Genomic DNA, 25360 nt, shown 5'->3' with positions numbered 1-25360 from the left:
CTCCTAAAAAAATTTAAATTTTTATATGAAAAACTTCTTTTGCCCATATCTCCTAAACTAAGCGTCCTAGAGCGAAAAGGACTTTAATTCGTGACCACCCCCAAAAAATTGAAAAATTAACCCAAAACCTAAAAAAATTGAAAAATCCACCCAAAACCTAAAAACATTGAAATTTTTATATGAAAAACTTCTTTTGCCCATATCTCCTAAACTAAGCGTCCTAGAGCGAAAAGGACTTTAATTCGTGACCACCCATAAAAAATTGAAAAATCCACCCAAAACCTAAAAAAATTGAAAAATCCACCCAAAACCTAAAAACATTGAAATTTTTATATGAAAAACTTCTTTTGCCCATATCTCCTAAACTAAGCGTCCTAGAGCGAAAAGGACTTTAATTCGTGACCACCCCCAAAAAATTGAAAAATCCACCCAAAACCTAAAAAAATTGAAAAATCCACCCAAAACCTAAAAACATTGAAATTTTTATATGAAAAACTTCTTTTGCCCATATCTCCTTAAATATGCGTCCTAGAGCGAAAAGGACTTTAATTCGTGACCACTCCCGAAAAATTGAATAATCCACCCAAAACCTAAAAAAATTGAAATTTTTATATGAAAAACTTCTTTTGCCCATATCTCCTTAAATATGCGTCCTAGAGCGAAAAGGACTTTAATTCGTGACCACCCCCAAAAAATTGAAAAATCCACCCAAAAACTTAAAAAAATTGAAAAATCCACCCAAAACCTAAAAACATTGAAATTTTTATATGAAAAACTTCTTTTGCCCATATCTCCTAAACTAAGCGTCCTAGAGCGAAAAGGACTTTAATTCGTGACCACCCCCAAAAAATTGAAAAATCCACCCAAAATCTAAAAAAATTGAAATTTTTATATGAAAAACTTCTTTTGCCCATATCTCCTAAACTAAGCGTCCTAGAGCGAAAAGGACTTTAATTCGTGACCACCCCCAAAAAGTTGAAAAATCCACCCAAAACCTAAAAAAATTGAAATTTTTATATGAAAAACTTCTTTTGCCCATATCTCCTAAACTAAGCGTCCTAGAGCGAAAAGGACTTTAATTCGTGACCACCCCCAAAAAATTGAAAAATCCACCCAAAACCTAAAAAAATTGAAATTTTTATATGAAAAACTTCTTTTGCCCATATCTCCTTAAATATGCGTCCTAGAGCGAAAAGGACTTTAATTCGTGACCACCCCCAAAAAATTGAAAAATCCACCCAAAACCTAAAAAAATTGAAATTTTTATATGAAAAACTTCTTTTGCCCATATCTCCTAAACTAAGCGTCCTAGAGCGAAAAGAACTTTAATTCGTGACCACCCCCCAAAAATTGAAAAATCCACCCAACTCCTAAAAAAATTGAAATTTTTATATGAAAAACTTCTTTTGCCCATATCTCCTTAAATATGCGTCCTAGAGCAAAAAGGACTTTAATTCGTGACCACCCCCAAAAAATTGAAAAATCCACCCAAAACCTAAAAAAAATTGAAAAATCCACCCAAAACCTAAAAACATTGAAATTTTTATATGAAAAACTTCTTTTGCCCATATCTCCTAAACTAAGCGTCCTAGAGCGAAAAGGACTTTAATTCGTGACCACCCCCAAAAAAATTGAAAAATCCACCCAAAACCTAAAAAATTGAAATTTTTATATGAAAAACTTCTTTTGCCCATATCTCCTTAAATATGCGTCCTAGAGCGAAAAGGACTTTAATTCGTGACCACCCCCAAAAAATTGAAAAATCCACCCAAAACCTAAAAAAATTGAAATTTTTATATGAAAAACTTCTTTTGCCCATATCTCCTTAAATATGCGTCCTAGAGCGAAAAGGACTTTAATTCGTGACCACCCCCAAAAAATTGAAAAATCCACCCAAAAACTTAAAAAAATTGAAAAATCCACCCAAAACCTAAAAACATTGAAATTTTTATATGAAAAACTTCTTTTGCCCATATCTCCTAAACTAAGCGTCCTAGAGCGAAAAGGACTTTAATTCGTGACCACCCCCAAAAAATTGAAAAATCCACCCAAAACCTAAAAAAATTGAAATTTTTATATGAAAAACTTCTTTTGCCCATATCTCCTTAAATATGCGTCCTAGAGCGAAAAGGACTTTAATTCGTGACCACCCCCAAAAAATTGAAAAATCCACCCAAAATCTAAAAAAATTGAAATTTTTATATGAAAAACTTCTTTTGCCCATATCTCCTAAACTAAGCGTCCTAGAGCGAAAAGGACTTTAATTCGTGACCACCCCCAAAAAGTTGAAAAATCCACCCAAAACCTAAAAAAATTGAAATTTTTATATGAAAAACTTCTTTTGCCCATATCTCCTAAACTAAGCGTCCTAGAGCGAAAAGGACTTTAATTCGTGACCACTCCCAAAAAATTGAAAAATCCACCCAAAACCTAAAAAAATTGAAATTTTTATATGAAAAACTTCTTTTGCCCATATCTCCTTAAATATGCGTCCTAGAGCGAAAAGGACTTTAATTCGTGACCACCCCCAAAAAATTGAAAAATCCACCCAAAACCTAAAAAAATTGAAATTTTTATATGAAAAACTTCTTTTGCCCATATCTCCTTAAATATGCGTCCTAGAGCGAAAAGGACTTTAATTCGTGACCACCCCCAAAAAATTGAAAAATCCACCCAAAACCTAAAAAAATTGAAATTTTTATATGAAAAACTTCTTTTGCCCATATCTCCTTAAATATGCGTCCTAGAGCGAAAAGGACTTTAATTCGTGACCACCCCCAAAAAATTGAAAAATCCACCCATAACCTAAAAAAATTGAAAAATCCACCCAAAACCTAAAAACATTGAAATTTTTATATGAAAAACTTCTTTTGCCCATATCTCCTAAACTAAGCTTCCTAGAGCGAAAAGGACTTTAATTCGTGACCACCCCCAAAAAATTGAAAAATCCACCCAAAACCTAAAAAAATTGAAATTTTTTATGAAAAACTTCTTTTGCCCATATCTCCTAAACTAAGCGTCCTAGAGCGAAAAGGACTTTAATTCGTGACCACCTCCAAAAAATTGAAAAATCCACCCAAAACCTAAAAAAAATTGAAATTTTTATATGAAAAACTTCTTTTGCCCATATCTCTTTTGCCCATATCTCCTTAAATATGCGTCCTAGAGCGAAAAGGACTTTAATTCGTGACCACTCCCAAAAAATTGAGAAATCCACCCAAAGCTAACAAAATTGAAATTTTTATATGAAAAACTTCTTTTGCCATATCTCCTTAAATATGCGTCCTAGAGCGAAAAGGACTTTAATTCGTGACCACCCCCAAAAAATTGAAAAATCCACCCAAAACCTAAAAAAATTGAAATTTTTATATGAAAAACTTCTTTTGCCCATATCTCCTTAAATATGCGTCCTAGAGCGAAAAGGACTTTAATTCGTGACCACTCCCAAAAAATTGAAAAATCCACCCAAAACCTAAAAAAATTAAAATTTTTATATGAAAAACTTCTTTTGCCCATATCTCCTTAAATATGCGTCCTAGAGCGAAAAGGACTTTAATTCGTGACCACCCCCAAAAAATTGAAAAATCCACCCAACTCCTAAAAAAATTTAAATTTTTATATGAAAAACTTCTTTTGCCCATATCTCCTAAACTAAGCGTCCTAGAGCGAAAAGGACTTTAATTCGTGACCACCCCCAAAAAATTGAAAAATTAACCCAAAACCTAAAAAAATTGAAAAATCCACCCAAAACCTAAAAACATTGAAATTTTTATATGAAAAACTTCTTTTGCCCATATCTCCTAAACTAAGCGTCCTAGAGCGAAAAGGACTTTAATTCGTGACCACCCCCAAAAAATTGAAAAATCCACCCAAAACCTAAAAAAATTGAAAAATCCACCCAAAACCTAAAAAAATTGAAATTTTTATATGAAAAACTTCTTTTGCCCATATCTCCTAAACTAAGCGTCCTAGAGCGAAAAGGACTTTAATTCGTGACCACCCCCAAAAAATTGAAAAATCCACCCAAAACCTAAAAAAATTGAAAAATCCACCCAAAACCTAAAAACATTGAAATTTTTATATGAAAAACTTCTTTTGCCCATATCTCCTTAAATATGCGTCCTAGAGCGAAAAGGACTTTAATTCGTGACCACTCCCGAAAAATTGAATAATCCACCCAAAACCTAAAAAAATTGAAATTTTTATATGAAAAACTTCTTTTGCCCATATCTCCTTAAATATGCGTCCTAGAGCGAAAAGGACTTTAATTCGTGACCACCCCCAAAAAATTGAAAAATCCACCCAAAAACTTAAAAAAATTGAAAAATCCACCCAAAACCTAAAAACATTGAAATTTTTATATGAAAAACTTCTTTTGCCCATATCTCCTAAACTAAGCGTCCTAGAGCGAAAAGGACTTTAATTCGTGACCACCCCCAAAAAATTGAAAAATCCACCCAAAATCTAAAAAAATGGAAATTTTTATATGAAAAACTTCTTTTGCCCACATCTCCTAAACTAAGCGTCCTAGAGCGAAAAGGACTTTAATTCGTGACCACCCCCAAAAAGTTGAAAAATCCACCCAAAACCTAAAAAAATTGAAATTTTTATATGAAAAACTTCTTTTGCCCATATCTCCTAAACTAAGCGTCCTAGAGCGAAAAGGACTTTAATTCGTGACCACCCCCAAAAAATTGAAAAATCCACCCAAAACCTAAAAAAATTGAAATTTTTATATGAAAAACTTCTTTTGCCCATATCTCCTTAAATATGCGTCCTAGAGCGAAAAGGACTTTAATTCGTGACCACCCCCAAAAAATTGAAAAATCCACCCAAAACCTAAATAAATTGAAATTTTTATATGAAAAACTTCTTTTGCCCATATCTCCTAAACTAAGCGTCCTAGAGCGAAAAGAACTTTAATTCGTGACCACCCCCCAAAAATTGAAAAATCCACCCAACTCCTAAAAAAATTGAAATTTTTATATGAAAAACTTCTTTTGCCCATATCTCCTTAAATATGCGTCCTAGAGCAAAAAGGACTTTAATTCGTGACCACCCCCAAAAAATTGAAAAATCCACCCAAAACCTAAAAAAAATTGAAAAATCCACCCAAAACCTAAAAACATTGAAATTTTTATATGAAAAACTTCTTTTGCCCATATCTCCTAAACTAAGCGTCCTAGAGCGAAAAGGACTTTAATTCGTGACCACCCCCAAAAAAATTGAAAAATCCACCCAAAACCTAAAAAATTGAAATTTTTATATGAAAAACTTCTTTTGCCCATATCTCCTTAAATATGCGTCCTAGAGCGAAAAGGACTTTAATTCGTGACCACCCCCAAAAAATTGAAAAATCCACCCAAAACCTAAAAAAATTGAAATTTTTATATGAAAAACTTCTTTTGCCCATATCTCCTAAACTAAGCGTCCTAGAGCGAAAAGGACTTTAATTCGTGACCACCCCAAAAAGTTGAAAAATCCACCCAAAACCTAAAAAAATTGAAATTTTTATATGAAAAACTTCTGTTGCCCATATCTCCTAAACTAAGCGTCCTAGAGCGAAAAGGACTTTAATTCGTGACCACCCCCAAAAAATTGAAAAATCCACCCAAAACCTAAAAAAATTGAAATTTTTATATGAAAAACTTCTTTTGCCCATATCTCCTTAAATATGCGTCCTAGAGCGAAAAGGACTTTAATTCGTGACCACCCCCAAAAAATAGAAAAATCCACCCAAAACCTAAAAAAATTGAAATTTTTATATGAAAAACTTCTTTTGCCCATATCTCCTTAAATATGCGTCCTAGAGCGAAAAGGACTTTAATTCGTGACCACCCCCAAAAAATTGAAAAATCCACCCAAAAACTTAAAAAAATTGAAAAATCCACCCAAAACCTAAAAACATTGAAATTTTTATATGAAAAACTTCTTTTGCCCATATCTCCTAAACTAAGCGTCCTAGAGCGAAAAGGACTTTAATTCGTGACCACCCCCAAAAAATTGAAAAATCCACCCAAAACCTAAAAAAATTGAAATTTTTATATGAAAAACTTCTTTTGCCCATATCTCCTTAAATATGCGTCCTAGAGCGAAAAGGACTTTAATTCGTGACCACCCCCAAAAAATTGAAAAATCCACCCAAAATCTAAAAAAATTGAAATTTTTATATGAAAAACTTCTTTTGCCCATATCTCCTAAACTAAGCGTCCTAGAGCGAAAAGGACTTTAATTCGTGACCACCCCCAAAAAGTTGAAAAATCCACCCAAAACCTAAAAAAATTGAAATTTTTATATGAAAAACTTCTTTTGCCCATATCTCCTAAACTAAGCGTCCTAGAGCGAAAAGGACTTTAATTCGTGACCACCCCCAAAAAATTGAAAAATCCACCCAAAACCTAAAAAAATTGAAATTTTTATATGAAAAACTTCTTTTGCCCATATCTCCTTAAATATGCGTCCTAGAGCGAAAAGGACTTTAATTCGTGACCACCCCCAAAAAATTGAAAAATCCACCCAAAACCTAAAAAAATTGAAATTTTTATATGAAAAACTTCTTTTGCCCATATCTCCTAAACTAAGCGTCCTAGAGCGAAAAGAACTTTAATTCGTGACCACCCCCCAAAAATTGAAAAATCCACCCAACTCCTAAAAAAATTGAAATTTTTATATGAAAAACTTCTTTTGCCCATATCTCCTTAAATATGCGTCCTAGAGCAAAAAGGACTTTAATTCGTGACCACCCCCAAAAAATTGAAAAATCCACCCAAAACCTAAAAAAAATTGAAAAATCCACCCAAAACCTAAAAACATTGAAATTTTTATATGAAAAACTTCTTTTGCCCATATCTCCTAAACTAAGCGTCCTAGAGCGAAAAGGACTTTAATTCGTGACCACCCCCAAAAAAATTGAAAAATCCACCCAAAACCTAAAAAATTGAAATTTTTATATGAAAAACTTCTTTTGCCCATATCTCCTTAAATATGCGTCCTAGAGCGAAAAGGACTTTAATTCGTGACCACCCCCAAAAAATTGAAAAATCCACCCAAAACCTAAAAAAATTGAAATTTTTATATGAAAAACTTCTTTTGCCCATATCTCCTAAACTAAGCGTCCTAGAGCGAAAAGGACTTTAATTCGTGACCACCCCAAAAAGTTGAAAAATCCACCCAAAACCTAAAAAAATTGAAATTTTTATATGAAAAACTTCTGTTGCCCATATCTCCTAAACTAAGCGTCCTAGAGCGAAAAGGACTTTAATTCGTGACCACCCCCAAAAAACTGAAAAATCCACCCAAAACCTAAAAAAATTGAAATTTTTATATGAAAAACTTCTTTTGCCCATATCTCCTTAAATATGCGTCCTAGAGCGAAAAGGACTTTAATTCGTGACCACCCCCAAAAAATAGAAAAATCCACCCAAAACCTAAAAAAATTGAAATTTTTATATGAAAAACTTCTTTTGCCCATATCTCCTTAAATATGCGTCCTAGAGCGAAAAGGACTTTAATTCGTGACCACCCCCAAAAAATTGAAAAATCCACCCAAAAACTTAAAAAAATTGAAAAATCCACCCAAAACCTAAAAACATTGAAATTTTTATATGAAAAACTTCTGTTGCCCATATCTCCTAAACTAAGCGTCCTAGAGCGAAAAGGACTTTAATTCGTGACCACCCCCAAAAAACTGAAAAATCCACCCAAAACCTAAAAAAATTGAAATTTTTATATGAAAAACTTCTTTTGCCCATATCTCCTAAACTAAGCGTCCTAGAGCGAAAAGGACTTTAATTCGTGACCACCCCCAAAAAATTGAAAAATCCACCCAAAACCTAAAAAAATTTAAATTTTTATATGAAAAACTTCTTTTGCCCATATCTCCTTAAATATGCGTCCTAGAGCGAAAAGGACTTTAATTCGTGACCACTCCCAAAAAATTGAGAAATCCACCCAAAAGCTAACAAAATTGAAATTTTTATATGAAAAACTTCTTTTGCCATATCTCCTAAACTAAGCGTCCTAGAGCGAAAAGGACTTTAATTCGTGACCACTCCCAAAAAATTGAAAAATCCACCCAAAACCTAAAAAAATTGAAATTTTTATATGAAAAACTTCTTTTGCCCATATCTCCTTAAATATGCGTCCTAGAGCGAAAAGGACTTTAATTCGTGACCACCCCCAAAAAATTGAAAAATCCACCCAACTCCTAAAAAAATTTAAATTTTTATATGAAAAACTTCTTTTGCCCATATCTCCTAAACTAAGCGTCCTAGAGCGAAAAGGACTTTAATTCGTGACCACCCCCAAAAAATTGAAAAATCCACCCAAAACCTAAAAAAATTGAAAAATCCACCCAAAACCTAAAAACATTGAAATTTTTATATGAAAAACTTCTTTTGCCCATATCTCCTAAACTAAGCGTCCTAGAGCGAAAAGGACTTTAATTCGTGACCACCCCCAAAAAATTGAAAAATCCACCCAAAACCTAAAAAAATTGAAAAATCCACCCAAAACCTAAAAACATTGAAATTTTTATATGAAAAACTTCTTTTGCCCATATCTCCTAAACTAAGCGTCCTAGAGCGAAAAGGACTTTAATTCGTGACCACCCCCAAAAAATTGAAAAATCCACCCAAAACCTAAAAAAATTGAAATTTTTATATGAAAAACTTCTTTTGCCCATATCTCCTTAAATATGCGTCCTAGAGCGAAAAGGACTTTAATTCGTGACCACTCCCGAAAAATTGAATAATCCACCCAAAACCTAAAAAAATTGAAATTTTTATATGAAAAACTTCTTTTGCCCATATCTCCTTAAATATGCGTCCTAGAGCGAAAAGGACTTTAATTCGTGACCACCCCCAAAAAATTGAAAAATCCACCCAAAACCTAAAAAAATTGAAATTTTTATATGAAAAACTTCTTTTGCCCATATCTCCTTAAATATGCGTCCTAGAGCGAAAAGGACTTTAATTCGTGACCACTCCTGAAAAATTGAAAAATCCATCCAAAACCTAAAAAAATTGAAATGTTTATATGAAAAACTTCTTTTGCCCATATCTCCTTAAATATGCGTCCTAGAGCGAAAAGGACTTTAATTCGTGACCACCCCCAAAAAATTGAAAAATCCACCCAAAACCTAAAAAAAATTGAAAAATCCACCCAAAACCTAAAAACATTGAAATTTTTATATGAAAAACTTCTTTTGCCCATATCTCCTAAACTAAGCGTCCTAGAGCGAAAAGGACTTTAATTCGTGACCACCTCCAAAAAATTGAAAAATCCACCCAAAACCTAAAAAAATTGAAATTTTTATATGAAAAACTTCTTTTGCCCATATCTCTTTTGCCCATATCTCCTTAAATATGCGTCCTAGAGCGAAAAGGACTTTAATTCGTGACCACTCCCAAAAAATTGAGAAATCCACCCAAAGCTAACAAAATTGAAATTTTTATATGAAAAACTTCTTTTGCCATATCTCCTTAAATATGCGTCCTAGGGCGAAAAGGACTTTAATTCGTGACCACCCCCAAAAAATTGAAAAATCCACCCAAAACCTAAAAAAATTGAAATTTTTATATGAAAAACTTCTTTTGCCCATATCTCCTTAAATATGCGTCCTAGAGCGAAAAGGACTTTAATTCGTGACCACCCCCAAAAAATTGAAAAATCCACCCAAAACCTAAAAAAATTGAAATTTTTATATGAAAAACTTCTTTTGCCCATATCTCCTTAAATATGCGTCCTAGAGCGAAAAGGACTTTAATTCGTGACCACCCCCAAAAAATTGAAAAATCCACCCATAACCTAAAAAAATTGAAAAATCCACCCAAAACCTAAAAACATTGAAATTTTTTATATGAAAAACTTCTTTTGCCCATATCTCCTAAACTAAGCTTCCTAGAGCGAAAAGGACTTTAATTCGTGACCACCCCCAAAAAATTGAAAAATCCACCCAAAACCTAAAAAAATTGAAATTTTTTATGAAAAACTTCTTTTGCCCATATCTCCTAAACTAAGCGTCCTAGAGCGAAAAGGACTTTAATTCGTGACCACCTCCAAAAAATTGAAAAATCCACCCAAAACCTAAAAAAATTGAAATTTTTATATGAAAAACTTCTTTTGCCCATATCTCTTTTGCCCATATCTCCTTAAATATGCGTCCTAGAGCGAAAAGGACTTTAATTCGTGACCACTCCCAAAAAATTGAGAAATCCACCCAAAGCTAACAAAATTGAAATTTTTATATGAAAAACTTCTTTTGCCATATCTCCTTAAATATGCGTCCTAGAGCGAAAAGGACTTTAATTCGTGACCACCCCCAAAAAATTGAAAAATCCACCCAAAACCTAAAAAAATTGAAATTTTTATATGAAAAACTTCTTTTGCCCATATCTCCTTAAATATGCGTCCTAGAGCGAAAAGGACTTTAATTCGTGACCACTCCCAAAAAATTGAAAAATCCACCCAAAACCTAAAAAAATTGAAATTTTTATATGAAAAACTTCTTTTGCCCATATCTCCTTAAATATGCGTCCTAGAGCGAAAAGGACTTTAATTCGTGACCACCCCCAAAAAATTGAAAAATCCACCCAACTCCTAAAAAATTTAAATTTTTATATGAAAAACTTCTTTTGCCCATATCTCCTAAACTAAGCGTCCTAGAGCGAAAAGGACTTTAATTCGTGACCACCCCCAAAAAATTGAAAAATCCACCCAAAACCTAAAAACATTGAAATTTTTATATGAAAAACTTCTTTTGCCCATATCTCCTAAACTAAGCGTCCTAGAGCGAAAAGGACTTTAATTCGTGACCACCCCCAAAAAATTGAAAAATCCACCCAAAACCTAAAAAAATTGAAAAATCCACCCAAAACCTAAAAACATTGAAATTTTTATATGAAAAACTTCTTTTGCCCATATCTCCTAAACTAAGCGTCCTAGAGCGAAAAGGACTTTAACCACCCCCAACAAATTGAAAAATCCACCCAAAACCTAAAAAAATTGAAATTTTTATATGAAAAACTTCTTTTGCCCATATCTCCTTAAATATGCGTCCTAGAGCGAAAAGGACTTTAATTCGTGACCACTCCCGAAAAATTGAAAAATCCACCCAAAACCTAAAAAAATTGAAATTTTTATATGAAAAACTTCTTTTGCCCATATCTCCTTAAATATGCGTCCTAGAGCGAAAAGGACTTTAATTCGTGACCACCCCCAAAAAATTGAAAAATCCACCCAAAACCTAAAAAAATTTAAATTTTTATATGAAAAACTTCTTTTGCCCATATCTCCTTAAATATGCGTCCTAGAGCGAAAAGGACTTTAATTCGTGACCACTCCCGAAAAATTGAAAAATCCATCCAAAACCTAAAAAAATTGAAATGTTTATATGAAAAACTTCTTTTGCCCATATCTCCTTAAATATGCGTCCTAGAGCGAAAAGGACTTTAATTCGTGACCACCCCCAAAAAATTGAAAAATCCACCCAAAACCTAAAAAAATTGAAATTTTTATATGAAAAACTTATTTTGCCCATATCTCCTTAAATATGCGTCCTAGAGCGAAAAGGACTTTAATTCGTGACCACCCCCAAAAAATTGAAAAATCCACCCAAAACCTAAAAAAAATTGAAAAATCCACCCAAAACCTAAAAACATTGAAATTTTTATATGAAAAACTTCTTTTGCCCATATCTCCTAAACTAAGCGTCCTAGAGCGAAAAGGACTTTAATTCGTGACCACCTCCAAAAAATTGAAAAATCCACCCAAAACCTAAAAAAATTGAAATTTTTATATGAAAAACTTCTTTTGCCCATATCTCCTTAAATATGCGTCCTAGAGCGAAAAGGACTTTAATTCGTGACCACCCCCAAAAAATGTAAAAATCCACCCAAAACCTAAAACAATTGAAATTTTTATATGAAAAACTTCTTTTGCCCATATCTCCTAAACTAAGCGTCCTAGAGCGAAAAGGACTTCAATTCGTGACCACCCCCAAAAAATTGAAAAATCCACCCAAAACCTAAAAAATTGACATCTTTATATGAAAAACTTCTTTTGCCCATATATCCTAAACTAAGCGTCCTAGAGCGAAAAGGACTTTAATTCGTGACCACTCCCAAAAAATTGAAAAATCCACCCAAAACCTAAAAAAATTGAAATTTTTATATGAAAAACTTCTTTTGCCCATATCTCCTTAAATATGCGTCCTAGAGCGAAAAGGACTTTAATTCGTGACCACTCCCAAAAAATTGAAAAATCCACCCAAAACCTAAAAAAATTGAAATTTTTATATGAAAAACTTCTTTTGCCCATATCTCCTTAAATATGCGTCCTAGAGCGAAAAGGACTTTAATTCGTGACCACCCCCAAAAAATTGAAAAATCCACCCAAAACCTAAAAAAATTGAAAAATCCACCCAAAACCTAAAAACATTGAAATTTTTATATGAAAACTTCTTTTGCCCATATCTCCTAAACTAAGCGTCCTAGAGCGAAAAGGACTTTAATTCGTAACCACCCCCAAAAAATTGAAAAATCCACCCAAAACCTAAAAAAATTGAAATTTTTATATGAAAAACTTCTTTTGCCCATATCTCCTTAAATATGCGTCCTAGAGCGAAAAGGACTTTAATTCGTGACCACCCCCAAAAAATTGAAAAATCCACCCAAAACCTAAAAAAATTGAAATTTTTATATGAAAAACTTCTTTTGCCCATATCTCCTAAACTAAGCGTCCTAGAGCGAAAAGGACTTTAATTCGTGACCGCCCCCAAAAAGTTGAAAAATCCACCCAAAACCTAAAAACATTGAAATTTTTATATGAAAAACTTCTTTTGCCCATATCTCCTTAAATATGCGTCCTAGAGCGAAAAGGACTTTAATTCGTGACCACCCCCAAAAAATTGAAAAATCCACCCAAAACCTAAAAAAAATTGAAATTTTTATATGAAAAACTTCTTTTGCCCATATCTCCTTAAATATGCGTCCTAGAGCGAAAAGGACTTTAATTCCTGACCACCCCCAAAAAATTGAAAAATCCACCCAAAACCTAAAAAAAAATGAAAAATCCACCCAAAACCTAAAAACATTGAAATTTTTATATGAAAAACTTCTTTTGCCCATATCTCCTAAACTAAGCGTCCTAGAGCGAAAAGGACTTTAATTCGTGACCACCCCCAAAAAATTGAAAAATCCACCCAAAACCTAAAAAAAAATGAAATTTTTATATGAAAAACTTCTTTTGCCCATATCTCCTTAAATATGCGTCCTAGAGCGAAAAGGACTTTAATTCGTGACCACCCCCAAAAAACTGAAAAATCCACCCAAAACCTAAAAAAATTGAAATTTTTATATGAAAAACTTCTTTTCTCCTTAAATATGCGTCCTAGAGCGAAAAGGACTTTAATTCGTGACCACCCCCAAAACATTGAAAAATCCACCCAAAACCTAAAAAAATTGAAATTTTTATATGAAAAACTTCTTTTGCCCATATCTCCTAAACTAAGCGTCCTAGAGCGAAATGGACTTTAATTCGTGACCACCCCCAAAAAATTGAAAAATCCACCCAAAACCAAAAAAAATTGAAATTTTTATATGAAAAACTTCTTTTGCCCATAAAAAAATTGAAATTTTTATATGAAAAACTTCTTTTGCCCATATCTCCTTAAATATGCGTCCTAGAGCGAAAAGGACTTTAATTCGTGACCACCCCCAAAAAATTGAAAAATCCACCCAAAACCTAAAAACATTGAAATTTTTATATGAAAAACTTCTTTTGCCCATATCTCCTAAACTAAGCGTCCTAGATCGAAAAGGACTTTAATTCGTGACCGCCCCCAAAAAATTGAAAAATCCACCCAAAACCTAAAAAAATTGAAATTTTTATATGAAAAACTTCTTTTGCCCATATCTCCTAAACTAAGCGTCCTAGAGCGAAAAGGACTTTAATTCGTGACCACCCCCAAAAAATTGAAAAATCCACCCAAAACCTAAAAAAATTGAAATTTTTATATGAAAAACTTCTTTTGCCCATATCTCCTTAAATATGCGTCCTAGAGCGAAAAGGACTTTAATTCGTGACCGCCCCCAAAAAGTTGAAAAATCCACCCAAAACCTAAAAACATTGAAATTTTTATATGAAAAGCTTCTTTTGCCCATATCTCCTAAACTAAGCGTCCTAGAGCGAAAAGGACTTTAATTCGTGACCACCCCCAAAAAATTGAAAAATCCACCCAAAACCTAAAAAAAAAATGAAATTTTTATATGAAAAACTTCTTTTGCCCATATCTCCTTAAATATGCGTCCTAGAGCGAAAAGGACTTTAATTCGTGACCACCCCCAAAAAATTGAAAAATCCACCCAAAACCTAAAAAAATTGAAATTTTTATATGAAACACTTCTTTTGCCCATATCTCCTAAACTAAGCGTCCTAGAGCGAAATGGACTTTAATTCGTGACCACCCCCAAAAAATTGAAAAATCCACCCAAAACCTAAAAAAATTGAAATTTTTATATGAAAAACTTCTTTTGCCCATAAAAAAATTGAAATTTTTATATGAAAAACTTCTTTTGCCCATATCTCCTAAACTAAGCGTCCTAGAGCGAAAAGGACTTTAATTCGTGACCACCCCCAAAAAATTGAAAAATCCACCCAAAACCTAAAAACATTGAAATTTTTATATGAAAAACTTCTTTTGCCCATATCTCCTAAACTAAGCGTCCTAGAGCGAAAAGGACTTTAATTCGTGACCGCCCCCAAAAAATTGAAAAATCCACCCAAAACCTAAAAAAATTGAAATTTTTATATGAAAAACTTCTTTTGCCCATATCTCCTTAAATATGCGTCCTAGAGCGAAAAGGACTTTAATTCGTGACCACCCCCAAAAAATTGAAAAATCCACCCAAAACCTAAAAAAATTGAAATTTTTATATGAAAAACTTCTTTTGCCCATATCTCCTAAACTAAGCGTCCTAGAGCGAAAAGGACTTTAATTCGTGACCACCCCCAAAAAATTGAAAAATCCACCCAAAACCTAAAAAAATTGAAATTTTTATATGAAAAACTTCTTTTGCCCATATCTCCTAAACTAAGCGCCCTAGAGCGAAAAGGACTTTAATTCGTGACCACCCCCAAAAAGTTGAAAAGTTGAAAAAAAAAACCTAAAAAAATTGAAATTTTTATATGAAAAACTTCTTTTGCCCATATCTCCTAAACTAAGCGCCCTAGAGCGAAAAGGACTTTAATTCGTGACCACCCCCAAAAAGTTGAAAAGTCCACCCAAAACCTAAAAAAATTGAAATTTTTATATGAAAAACTTCTTTTGCCCATATCTCCTAAACTAAGCGTCCTAGAGCGAAAAGGACTTTAATTCGTGACCACCCCCAAAAAATTGAAAAATCCACCCAAAACCTAAAAAAATTGAAATTTTTATATGAAAAACTTCTTTTGCCCATATCTCCTTAAATATGCGTCCTAGAGCGAAAAGGACTTTAATTCGTGACCACCCCCAAAAAATTGAAAAATCCACCCAAAACCTAAAAAAATTGAAATTTTTATATGAAAAACTTCTTTTGCCCATATCTCCTTAAATATGCGTCCTAGAGCGAAAAGGACTTTAATTCGTGACCACCCCCAAAAAATTGAAAAATCCACCCAAAACCTAAAAAAATTGAAAAATCCACCCAAAACCTAAAAACATTGAAATTTTTATATGAAAAACTTCTTTTGCCCATATCTCCTAAACTAAGCGTCCTAGAGCAAAAAGGACTTTAATTCGTGACCACCCGCAAAAAGTTGAAAAATCCACCCAAAACCTAAAAAAAATGAAATTTTTATATGAAAAACTTCTTTTGCCCATATCTCCTAAACTAAGCGTCCTAGAGCGAAAAGGACTTTAATTCGTGACCACCCTCAAAAAGTTGAAAAATCCACCCAAAACCTAAAAAAATTGAAATTTTTATATGAAAAACTTCTTTTGCCCATATCTCCTAAACTAAGCGTCCTAGAGCGAAAAGGACTTTAATTCGTGACCACCCCCAAAAAATTGAAAAATCCACCCAAAACCTAAAAAAATTGCAATTTTTATATGAAAAACTTCTTTTGCCCATATCTCCTAAACTAAGCGTCCTAGAGCGAAAAGGACTTTAATTCGTGACCACCCCCAAAAATTTAAAAATCCACCCAAAACCTAAAAAAATTGAAAAATCCACCCAAAACCTAAAAACATTAAAATTTTTATATGAAAAACTTCTTTTGCCCATATCTCCTAAACTAAGCGTCCTAGAGCGAAAAGGACTTTAATTCGTGACCACCCCCAAAAAATTGAAAAATCCACCCAAAACCTAAAAAAATTGAAATTTTTATATGAAAAACTTCTTTTGCCCATATCTCCTTAAATATGCGTCCTAGAGCGAAAAGGACTTTAATTCGTGACCACCCCCAAAAAATTGAAAAATCCACCCAAAACCTAAAAAAATTGAAATTTTTATATGAAAAACTTCTTTTGCCCATATCTCCTAAACTAAGCGTCCTAGAGCGAATGTTAGTTTGAATCGTTTTTTATTGACTGACTTTAAAATATTTACAATGAATACATATTATAAGGAATGTTACAAACTCAATGACTACTATGATAAATATAAAATACTAAAATGCAAAGTTAAGTGAAAACATACATGTTGTATTCGAGATATATCAAATCATAACTTCAATACTCCTCCTCAACATGGATGTTCCATTACAACAAAAAATATTATTTTTATGATATTCCAATCAAATTTACAAAATTAACATGTTTAGTTTTGCAGAGATTTTTCGTCAGTATATCGGCGATCATGTCATTAGTTGGACAATATTTAAGTTCCACCTCCTTATTTCGAACCACTTCCCTCACATGGTGAAATTTGATGTCTATATGTTTTGTTCGATTGTGGAATACGGGATTTTTGAGCTAACTTGTAAGCTCCTTGATTATCTACGTTTAATAGAACTGGATCATCACTAATATATTCCATTTCTCTCAACAACCGCCTCAAGTATATTGCCTCCTATGCTGCATTTGACATTGCCATATATTCGGCTTCTGTGCTACTGAGTGCCACTGTTTTTTGCTTTTTGCTTTCCCAGGATATAGCACATCCATTCATAAAGAATATATATCCAGTATAAGATTTCCGATCAGTATTGCAACTTGCCCAATCTGCATCTGCAAAACCATACAAACATTTTTGTCCACTTTTGAATAACAAACCGTAATTTACTGTTCCTGCTAGATACCGCAGAATATTTTTCGCTGCTGCTACGTGTTCAACACGAGGATCTGCATTTCTCTCAGCAAGTTTATTTACCGAATGCAAAATATCGGGTCGCGTCGTTATTGCAAGATACGTCAATGCTCCAATTATTGATTGATATTCATGTTGATTTACTTTCTTGCTATTTTCGTCACATTTAACTTGATATCCTGGCACTAACGGCAATGATGACGATTTGCAATCCTTCATTCCGTATTGTTCTAGCATGTCTTTGACATATTGAACCTGGCTTAATTTTATGTCACCCGTAATATTTTTCCGTTCAATCTCCATGCCTAGAAAATGTTGTAGTCTTCCTTTGTCACTGATATCAAATTCTGCAGCAATTTTTGATTTCAAATTCAGAATTTCTTGTTCGTCCTTGCATGCTATGATAATATCATCAACATATACTGCAACTAAGATGTCCTCATTTTTCTTTTTCATTTTGTATAAACATTGCTCATTTTCGAATGGTTGAAATCCGAAACTCTTCAAAACACCATCCAATTTTTCATTCCAAACACGCCCTGACTGTTTTAACCCAGTCTTTTCGTAATTTTAAAACTTTTCCTTCTTCAATATTGCATTTTTCTGGTGGCATCATATATACGTCTTCATTTAATTCGCTGTTCAAATAAGCTGTACTTACGTCTATTTGGTGTAAATGCATCCTCTCCTGAACAGCAATAGCCAGCAGTAACCTAATTGTAGCATATCTTACCACTGGGGAGAATGTCTCTTTGTAGTCGATCCCATATCGCTGACTACATCCTTTGGCTACCAAACGTGCTTTATATCTTTCAATTTCCCCATGCTTATTTCTCTTCAGGGCAAACACCCATTTACATCCAATTGCTTTAGACTTCGGAGGCAGTACCACTTCATTCCATGTACCATTTTTCTGCAATGCACTGAATTCGGCTTTCATAGCTGCTTGCCACTTATTTGAATTTTCGCTTTCCATAGCTTCTGCAACCGTCTGAGGTATATTTTCAGTTCTCATACCATTTAAAACGTTATATATCTTTTTAGGTCTTCCGGGTTTTCCTGTTCGTTGAATCTTCGGTCTTCCAGGACCAACTCTTGGTGTCTCCTCCTGGCCATCAGAACTCGAAATTTCATCGGCTGTTCCAAAATTTTCATCGTCGTTGTTATCATTTTCTAAATTTTCGGATAGCTCCTCTTCAGTTTCAAGCTGATTATCTATGCCTTTATTTTCTACTTGTTCTGCTTGATATTTTTTGCAAATAAAATGTAAAACAATCTTCTTTGGGCATTTCTCCAACATTTTCTTGAAATTTATCCTCATCGGATACAACGTCTCTTCTCTCTATCACCATTTTCTGTTTCTTATCGTATAGTCGGTACGCTTTTGAGACTAATGAGTAACCCACTATTATGTACTCTTGTCCCCTTTTTTCGAACTTGCGCTTATAATGTTTATTTAAAGCTACACAATAAGATCCAAATGTCCTTAAATGACTAACATTTGGTTTCTTACCATGCCATGCCTCATATGGTGTCATGTCCTTTATACGCTTCGTTGGACATCGGTTTCTCAAATAAGCTGCTGTCATTATAGCTTCTGCCCATAGTTCATCTTCCACACCAGCATGTAACATCATTGTTCTTGCCATCTCGACAAGCGTTCTATTGGCGCGTTCTGCTACTCCGTTTTGGTGAGGACTATAAGGAATAGTAAGCTGCCTGATTATCCCACAACTCTTTAGATAATTGTCAAATTCTTTGTTGATATACTCCCCACCGTTGTCGCTTCGAAGAATTTTTATTTTCTTGCCAGTTTGTCTTTCTACCATTAATTGAAATTCTTTGAATTTTCCAAATACTTCGGTCTTCGATTTCAAAAAATACACAAAAATTCTCCGGGACTTGTCATCTATGAATGTCAAGAAATATTTAGAACCTCCAACATATGGAACTGAAATTGGCCCGCAAACGTCACTATGAATAACTTCTAGGATTTCTTTTGCAGAACTTTCAGACTCTTTTGGGAATGGTAATGTGTGTAATTTTCCCATCATACAACTCCTGCACTTTGTATCGTTCGATCCTTTGACGATATTTATGCCCTTTACCATTTCCTTAGATGCAAGTTCATCTAAGCTTTTGTTATTCAAATGGCCGTACCGATTGTGCCAAACATTTGTTGCCATCATAAAGTTCTTTTCGTGTCGATTTTCTACCACAAACATGTCATCAACTTTTAATGCTCTCAATACAATTTCATCAAATTTCGTTCTTATGATAGCTCCAGATTTCGTAAATGTAGCTTTCAATCCTTGGTTAACTGCCTTACTAACGGATATGAAATTAGCTTGCAGTTCTGGCGAATATAAAACATTTTTTAGGGTAACGTCACAATCTTTCGTTTTTATCAATATTTCGCCCCTGCCTACAGCCTTCAAAAAATTGTTACCAGCCAGTGCAATTCTTTCATTATGTTCCTCAAATTCGGTGAATAATTTTCTGTCATTGCACATATGTGCCGTCGCGCCGCTATCTATATACCATTTTGATTTATTTAGCTTACCTGCTTCTGCAATAGCTATCATCGTAAAGGACTGATTTTTGTTCTTAGGCTGACTTGCTTCACAATTGTTGGCGTAATGACCAATTTGTCCACATGAGAAATATTTTCCTTTGAATTGTTTCTGTTTTTCACCTTTACCTTTATAATTGTTCTTTGATGCATAACCTGAAGATTTTCCATCCTTTTCACGATTCCTGTTTGATTTTGCTGCGAACGCCTGTTGTTCCGGTAATTCTTCTTTCTCCATTTGACACTTTCTCTCAGCTTCCTCTAGAAGTTTCTGCTTCAATGATGAAAAAGTAGGCAATTTGTCCCTCGTTTCGATTGCTACTACAAAATTTTCATAATGTCTTGGAAGGCTCGTCAATAGCATTATCGTTAAAAGCTCCTCCTGAATCTGTATTCCTATTTCGGCTAATTTTTCAGATATTTCCACAAATTCGTTAAGATGTTGCGCCATATTACCATTTTCCTTCATAGCCAAACACAGCAACTTCTTGTACAATGCCACTTTCTGCATTGGACCTTGAGGTTTGTGAACTTCTTGTAATTTTATCCATGCCTCCAACGATGTGTTGCAATTCTTTATTAAATTTAGCTGAGAAGGTTTCACGTTTAAGATTATAGTTGCAAGAGCTTTCTGGTCTTCCTCCACCAATTTTGTTGTTTCGGCATCTTTCTTTGCTGGATCTATTTTTTGGACCCCGCTGACTATACCCCATTGACCACAATGGATGAGCACGCTTCTCATCTGAATGCGCCAGCTTTCATAGTTGCCCTCTTCCAGCTTTTCAATTTGGCAGATGGAATTCATTTTTTCAGTCAATTATTCCTTTTTCACAAATTTCAAAATGTCACAATATTCAAAAAAAAAAAACACACACACACACACACACGCACACGCATATGTTCTGGGCCCATAACCTGTTAGTTTGAATCGTTTTTTATTGACTGACTTTAAAATATTTACAATGAATACATATTATAAGGAATGTTACAAACTCAATGACTACTATGATAAATATAAAATACTAAAATGCAAAGTTAAGTGAAAACATACATGTTGTATTCGAGATATATCAAATCATAACTTCAATAGCGAAAAGGACTTTAATTCGTGACCACCCCCAAAAAATTGAAAAATCCACCCAAAACCTAAAAAAATTGAAATTTTTATATGAAAAACTTCTTTTGCCCATATCTCCTTAAATATGCGTCCTAGAGCGAAAAGGACTTTAATTCGTGACCACCCCCAAAAAATTGAAAAATCCACCCAAAACCTAAAAAATTGAAATTTTTATATGAAAAACTTCTTTTGCCCATATCTCCTTAAATATGCGTCCTAGAGCGAAAAGGACTTTAATTCGTGACCACCCCCAAAAAATTGAAAAATCCACCCAAAACCTAAAAAAATTGAAAAATCCACCCAAAACCTAAAAACATTGAAATTTTTATATGAAAAACTTATTTTGCCCATATCTCCTAAACTAAGCGTTCTAGAGCGAAAAGGACTTTAATTCGTGACCACCCCCAAAAAATTGAAAAATCCACCCAAAACCTAAAAAAATTGAAATTTTTATATGAAAAACTTCTTTTGCCCATATCTCCTTAAATATGCGTCCTAGAGCGAAAAGGACTTTAATTCGTGACCACCCCCAAAAAATTGAAAAATCCACCCAAAACCTAAAAAATTGAAATTTTTATATCAAAAACTTCTTTTGCCCATATCTCCTTAAATATGCGTCCTAGAGCGAAAAGGACTTTAATTCGTGACCACTCCCAAAAAATTGAAAAATCCACCCAAAACTTAAAAAAATTGAAATTTTTATATGAAAAACTTCTTTTGCCCATATCTCCTAAACTAAGCGTCCTAGAGCGAAAAGGACTTTAATTCGTGACCACCCCCAAAAAATTGAAAAATCCACCCAAAACCTAAAAAAATTGAAATTTTTATATGAAAAACTTCTTTTGCCCATATCTCCTTAAATATGCGTCCTAGAGCGAAAAGGACTTTAATTCGTGACCACCCCCAAAAAATTGAAAAATCCACCCAGAACCTAAAAAAATTGAATTTTTTTTATGAAAAACTTCTTTTGCCCATATCTCCTTAAATATGCGTCCTAGAGCGAAAAGGACTTTAATTCGTGACCACTCCCAAAAAATTGAAAAATCCACCCAAAACCTAAAAAAATTGAAAAATCCACCAAAAACCTAAAAACATTGAAATTTTTATATGAAAAACTTCTATTGCCCATATCTCCTAAACTAAGCGTCCTAGAGCGAAAAGGACTTTAATTCGTGACCACCCCCAAAAAATTGAAAAATCCACCCAAAACCTAAAAAAATTGAAATTTTTATATGAAAAACTTCTTTTGCCCATATCTCCTTAAATATGCGTCCTAGAGCGAAAAGGACTTTAATTCGTGACCACCCCCAAAAAATTGAAAAATCCACCCAAAACCTAAAAAAATTGAAATTTTTATATGAAAAACTTCTTTTGCCCATATCTCCTTAAATATGCGTCCTAGAGCGAAAAGGACTTTAATTCGTGACCACCACCAAAAAATTGAAAAATCCACCCAAACCTAAAAAAATTGAAATTTTTATATGAAAAACTTCTTTTGCCCATATCTCCTAAACTAAGCGTCATAGAGCGAAAAGGACTTTAATTCGTGACCACCCCCAAAAAATTGAAAAATCCACCCAAAACCTAAAAAAGTTGAAATTTTTATATGAAAAACTTCTTTTGCCCATATCTCCTTAAATATGCGTCCTAGAGCGAAAAGGACTTTAATTCGTGACCACCCCCAAAAAATTGAAAAATCCACCCAAAACCTAAAAAAATTGAAAAATCCACCCAAAACCTAAAAACATTGAAATTTTTATATGAAAAACTTATTTTGCCCATATCTCCTAAACTAAGCGTTCTAGAGCGAAAAGGACTTTAATTCGTGACCACCCCCAAAAAATTGAAAAATCCACCCAAAACCTAAAAAAATTGAAATTTTTATATGAAAAACTTCTTTTGCCCATATCTCCTAAACTAAGCGTCCTAGAGCGAAAAGGACTTTAATTCGTGACCACCCCCAAAAAGTTGAAAAATCCACCCAAAACCTAAAAAAATTGAAATTTTTATATGAAAAACTTCTTTTGCCCATATCTCCTAAACTAAGCGTCCTAGAGCGAAAAGGACTTTAATTCGTGACCACCCCCAAAAAATTGAAAAATCCACCCAAAACCTAAAAAAATTGAAATTTTTATATGAAAAACTTCTTTTGCCCATATCTCCTTAAATATGCGTTCTCGAGCGAAAAGGACCTTAATTCGTGACCACCCCCAAAAAATTGAAAAATCCACCCAAAACCTAAAAAAATTGAAATTTTTATATGAAAAACTTCTTTTGCCCATATCTCCTTAAATATGCGTCCTAGAGCGAAAAGGACTTTAATTCGTGACCACCCCCAAAAAATTGAAAAATCCACCCAAAACCTAAAAAAATTGAAAAATCCACCCAAAACCTAAAAACATTGAAATTTTTATATGAAAAACTTCTTTTGCCCATATCTCCTAAACTAAGCGTCCTAGAGCGAAAAGGACTTTAATTCGTGACCACCCCCACAAAATTGAAAAATCCACCCAAAACCTAAAAAAATTGAAATTTTTATATGAAAAATTTCTTTTGCCCATATCTCCTTAAATATGCGTCCTAGAGCGAAAAGGACTTTAATTCGTGACCACCCCCAAAAAATTGAAAAATCCACCCAAAACCTAAAAAATTGAAATTTTTATATCAAAAACTTCTTTTGCCCATATCTCCTTAAATATGCGTCCTAGAGCGAAAAGGACTTTAATTCGTGACCACTCCCAAAAAATTGAAAAATCCACCCAAAACTTAAAAAAATTGAAATTTTTATATGAAAAACTTCTTTTGCCCATATCTCCTAAACTAAGCGTCCTAGAGCGAAAAGGACTTTAATTCGTGACCACCCCCAAAAAATTGAAAAATCCACCCAAAACCTAAAAAAATTGAAATTTTTATATGAAAAACTTCTTTTGCCCATATCTCCTTAAATATGCGTCCTAGAGCGAAAAGGACTTTAATTCGTGACCACCCCCAAAAAATTGAAAAATCCACCCAGAACCTAAAAAAATTGAATTTTTTTTATGAAAAACTTCTTTTGCCCATATCTCCTTAAATATGCGTCCTAGAGCGAAAAGGACTTTAATTCGTGACCACTCCCAAAAAATTGAAAAATCCACCCAAAACCTAAAAAAATTGAAAAATCCACCAAAAACCTAAAAACATTGAAATTTTTATATGAAAAACTTCTATTGCCCATATCTCCTAAACTAAGCGTCCTAGAGCGAAAAGGACTTTAATTCGTGACCACCCCCAAAAAATTGAAAAATCCACCCAAAACCTAAAAAAATTGAAATTTTTATATGAAAAACTTCTTTTGCCCATATCTCCTTAAATATGCGTCCTAGAGCGAAAAGGACTTTAATTCGTGACCACCCCCAAAAAATTGAAAAATCCACCCAAAACCTAAAAAAATTGAAATTTTTATATGAAAAACTTCTTTTGCCCATATCTCCTTAAATATGCGTCCTAGAGCGAAAAGGACTTTAATTCGTGACCACCACCAAAAAATTGAAAAATCCACCCAAACCTAAAAAAATTGAAATTTTTATATGAAAAACTTCTTTTGCCCATATCTCCTAAACTAAGCGTCATAGAGCGAAAAGGACTTTAATTCGTGACCACCCCCAAAAAATTGAAAAATCCACCCAAAACCTAAAAAAGTTGAAATTTTTATATGAAAAACTTCTTTTGCCCATATCTCCTTAAATATGCGTCCTAGAGCGAAAAGGACTTTAATTCGTGACCACCCCCAAAAAATTGAAAAATCCACCCAAAACCTAAAAAAATTGAAAAATCCACCCAAAACCTAAAAACATTGAAATTTTTATATGAAAAACTTATTTTGCCCATATCTCCTAAACTAAGCGTTCTAGAGCGAAAAGGACTTTAATTCGTGACCACCCCCAAAAAATTGAAAAATCCACCCAAAACCTAAAAAAATTGAAATTTTTATATGAAAAACTTCTTTTGCCCATATCTCCTAAACTAAGCGTCCTAGAGCGAAAAGGACTTTAATTCGTGACCACCCCCAAAAAGTTGAAAAATCCACCCAAAACCTAAAAAAATTGAAATTTTTATATGAAAAACTTCTTTTGCCCATATCTCCTAAACTAAGCGTCCTAGAGCGAAAAGGACTTTAATTCGTGACCACCCCCAAAAAATTGAAAAATCCACCCAAAACCTAAAAAAATTGAAATTTTTATATGAAAAACTTCTTTTGCCCATATCTCCTTAAATATGCGTTCTCGAGCGAAAAGGACCTTAATTCGTGACCACCCCCAAAAAATTGAAAAATCCACCCAAAACCTAAAAAAATTGAAATTTTTATATGAAAAACTTCTTTTGCCCATATCTCCTTAAATATGC

The 25360-nt window shown here is 33.5% G+C and overlaps 1 protein-coding gene across 1 annotated transcript; it reads right to left on the bottom strand.

The window, feature by feature from the left end:
* Positions 1–17051: 17051 nt before the first annotated feature.
* Positions 17052–17744, bottom strand: LOC142235845 (uncharacterized). Its single transcript, XM_075307099.1, has one exon. The coding sequence runs from the start codon at positions 17742–17744 to the stop codon at positions 17052–17054; it is 693 nt and encodes a 230-aa protein (XP_075163214.1).
* Positions 17745–25360: the final 7616 nt, after the last annotated feature.

This window comes from Haematobia irritans, chromosome 4 (assembly GCF_050003625.1).
Source record: "Haematobia irritans isolate KBUSLIRL chromosome 4, ASM5000362v1, whole genome shotgun sequence".
Classification (NCBI taxonomy): domain Eukaryota; kingdom Metazoa; phylum Arthropoda; class Insecta; order Diptera; family Muscidae; genus Haematobia; species Haematobia irritans.
The sequence above is the reverse complement of the archived record's forward strand: the minus strand, read 5'-3'. Positions and strand labels throughout refer to the sequence as shown.

Excerpts from the sequence above, each read along its gene's own strand:
- LOC142235845 (XM_075307099.1), bottom strand. The coding sequence starts at position 17,744 with ATGAAAAAGAAAAATGAGGACATCTTAGTTGCAGTATATGTTGATGAT.